The sequence below is a fragment of the Chaetura pelagica genome, unplaced genomic scaffold, assembly GCF_000747805.2.
Source record: "Chaetura pelagica isolate M959 unplaced genomic scaffold, ChaPel_1.0 scaffold102, whole genome shotgun sequence".
NCBI lineage: Eukaryota > Metazoa > Chordata > Aves > Apodiformes > Apodidae > Chaetura > Chaetura pelagica.
In genome coordinates this window covers 698039-700900 of record NW_009952483.1, presented here as the reverse complement: position 1 = coordinate 700900, position 2862 = coordinate 698039, and the positions used below count along the sequence as shown (strand labels likewise).

Here is a 2862-nt window from a genome sequence, read left to right as displayed (position 1 = left end):
CCCCCCCCAGCCAGAGGCACAGACAGGACCCCGCAGAGCACCCCAGCCCAAGGCTTGGTAGCCACCATCGCCCCTCAAGGACATCTCCCATCCCACCTCAGGCACCCCAGAAAACATGGAAAGGGTGAGTTAAACAGCACAGCTTGTTCATGAAGGGATGCTGGGTCCCCTCCATTTCCCACCCAGGGCTGGAGCCCTGGTGTGTGCAAAGAGTTAAAGGGGGTACAGCCCCTCCCCAGCATCACAGGGGGGGTCAGGGGCCCCTCAGCACCCTCAGGGTTCCCCTGGGGCAGACAAGGCTCAGCCCCAGCTGAGGAAGAGCCCAGTACTTATGGGACAGCCAATTTCACCTGCCCTGGCAGGGGCACAACACGGAGGGGAAGGTGTTCAGGACGTGGTGGAGGAGAGCAGAGCAGGTGGGTGCTCCCCTGGGGAGCTCAGTGCATCACTTTAGTACCGTCACCCAAGACGCCGAGGGACATGGTGCTCACCGCTCTGGGCTGAAGGCTCTTGTCATCAGGTGTAGCTGGGAGAGGTGGCCTGATGGGAGGGGCTGCCCGTGAGGCCTCCTCCTCCTCTTCCCTCTCCCCAGGCAGGGTGCCCAGGGCTCTACAGCTGCTGGAGGAGAATGTCGATGGCCTCGGCCAGGTTGTTCACGTAGGCGTCGGGCTTCACGTGGGGGTGGTTTTCATCGCAAGGCCTGCGGAGGGGATGGGCACAGTTAGCAAGGACAGGCTCCCAACCAGGTCCCACATCCCCAGCCATCCTGCTGCTGCACACACAGCCAAGGTGGCCCCTGATGGAGCACTCCCGGATGAGCCTGGGTCTCACATTCTTCCCTTTTCTTTCTCTTGTTTCCCCTTTTCCCCCTCATCTCCCTGTCTCCCCCATACCCAGGTCTCTCCTGGGTCCTAGGGTAGGTTCCATCTCCTTGCACAACTGGGCTGGGCAAAAGTTTGCAAAGACACTCTACATCATTAACTAATTAATCCAAATTAATGCACTGCCTTTTACATGGCGCTTCTTCATTCAGGCAGTAGCAGTATCAGATGCAGTTGCTGGGAGGGCACTTCATGGGAAGCCCAGAGCCCTGTGAAACTCTGCAAATAATTATTATCCCCTGTTTTTTTCTTTAGAAGCAGGTAAAAAAGAGAAGAATCCACTTCTGACCTAGAGACACAGAAGGTCTGTACATAGCTTCAGTGAAGGGGAAGGCTCTGCCAGGGTTTAATTTGGCAGGATCACCACCTTTTTGCCAATCTAACAGTGGTGGTTTCAGACATGACCATGATTTAATTAAAGGTACTGGCCTAATGAGGCAGGGATGCATTACTTTTAGGGAGGGGGGTAAAATTTTTCCAAACTTTGTGGCCCTGTAGTGGCTTTTGGGCTGAGAAACCCAACAGCTGCTGCAGAGAAAACATATGTACTTTATATGCTGAATGGCCTTCCTTTGGGAAAGACATGGGAGCCCTAACATCCACCTCCCATCTCTTTCACTCCTTGCAAAGGACAAACCTTTATTTAGCTTGGGCCATTTTCTCAGCAGGGAAGATTCATTTCCCATCGGATGCATGGGAGGAAGAGAGACTATTATTATTATTTATGACGTGCAGAATTTGGTGAGCACTTGTCTGTACAAGCACCACATTATTTTTTCAGTTCCAGCACTATTCAGTTCCCCAGGGCTATTTCCTTTTTGGTCATTTTTCAGCTCTTTGTGCTCTCAGTGTACAAGCTCCTCACAAAGGCACGGCCTCTTTCAGGACCCCACACTGCTCCAGATTTTACTGCCTGCAAAGTTACACTATGCAACTAGGAAAAAGAAAAGACCCTGATATTCAGCTCTCCTTGTGTCACCTGCAAAGCCATGTCTAGCAGGGGGGTGATGGGTCTGTGCAATGGACTCTACCTTGGTGCTGGGTGTTACTAAAGTATCTTATTTAAAAGGCAGAAGGTTATTCCATGGGCCTTTCCTTGAGTATCCACGGTTTTTCTTGTTACAGGGTTAAGTTGCAATAAGAACAGTAATTATGATGGTTTTGGGGTTTTCCCCAACTGAAGAATAATTTAATTACTAAAGTAAGCTGTATTATACAATGGAGAAAAACCTTCAAATATAAAGTAAAAATCCAGTAGGTATCCATCCCTTGGCTGGTGATTACTGAGGATTCAACCAAGGGGCTTTTATGAATACAGAAACACCTTTTGGTGGCATGTGGTAAAACACTGATTTCTTGGCAATAATCTTTTATTTGAGTGGAGAACAAAGAAAGGTAATGGATGAAACTTCTTTCCATTTTACACCCTGAAAAATATTTCTTTCCTCGCTTATACATTAGGAGAAAAAATTAAGAACTGCTGGAAGTTAACACTTCCACAAGAAAATTTAAATTATCCCTCCCTTTTTAATCTATTAAAAGCATCTTGTAATTGATACCTGTGCTGACTATGCAGAACTCCAGCTGTAGCTCAGCTGCTAAATGCCAGTTGTCAAGGAAATACACTTGCTGTCTGCTGTGGAAGGGCTGGGTGTAGATACATGTGTGTATGTGTGTTCATACTGCAGTAAAACAAATCAGCTTCTCTGGGCAGCCTGGGCCAGGGTCTCACCACCCTCCATAGTGAAGAATTTCTTTACTAATATCTCATCTAAGTCTCTTTCAGTTTGAAACTGTCCCCCCTTCCCTCATCAAAAGTCCCTCCTCAGCTTTCCTGGAGCCCCTTCAGGCACTGGAAGGTGCTCTAAGGTCTCCCTGGAGCCTTCTCTTCTCCAGGCTGAACAGCCCCAACTCTCCCAACCTGTCTCTAGAGCAGAGCTGCTCCAGCCCTCTCTTCTGAAGGAGATGGGGTACAGCAGAG

The 2862-nt window shown here is 49.2% G+C and overlaps 1 protein-coding gene across 1 annotated transcript in view; it reads right to left on the bottom strand.

Moving 5' to 3' along the window:
- Positions 1-609: 609 nt before the first annotated feature.
- Positions 610-2862, bottom strand: part of LHPP (phospholysine phosphohistidine inorganic pyrophosphate phosphatase) — an 86451-nt gene continuing 84198 nt past the window's right edge. Inside the window, exon 8 of the mRNA XM_010008814.1 lies at positions 610-700. Within this exon, the coding sequence (XP_010007116.1) occupies positions 610-700 (91 nt within the window). The remainder of the gene's footprint in view (positions 701-2862) is intronic.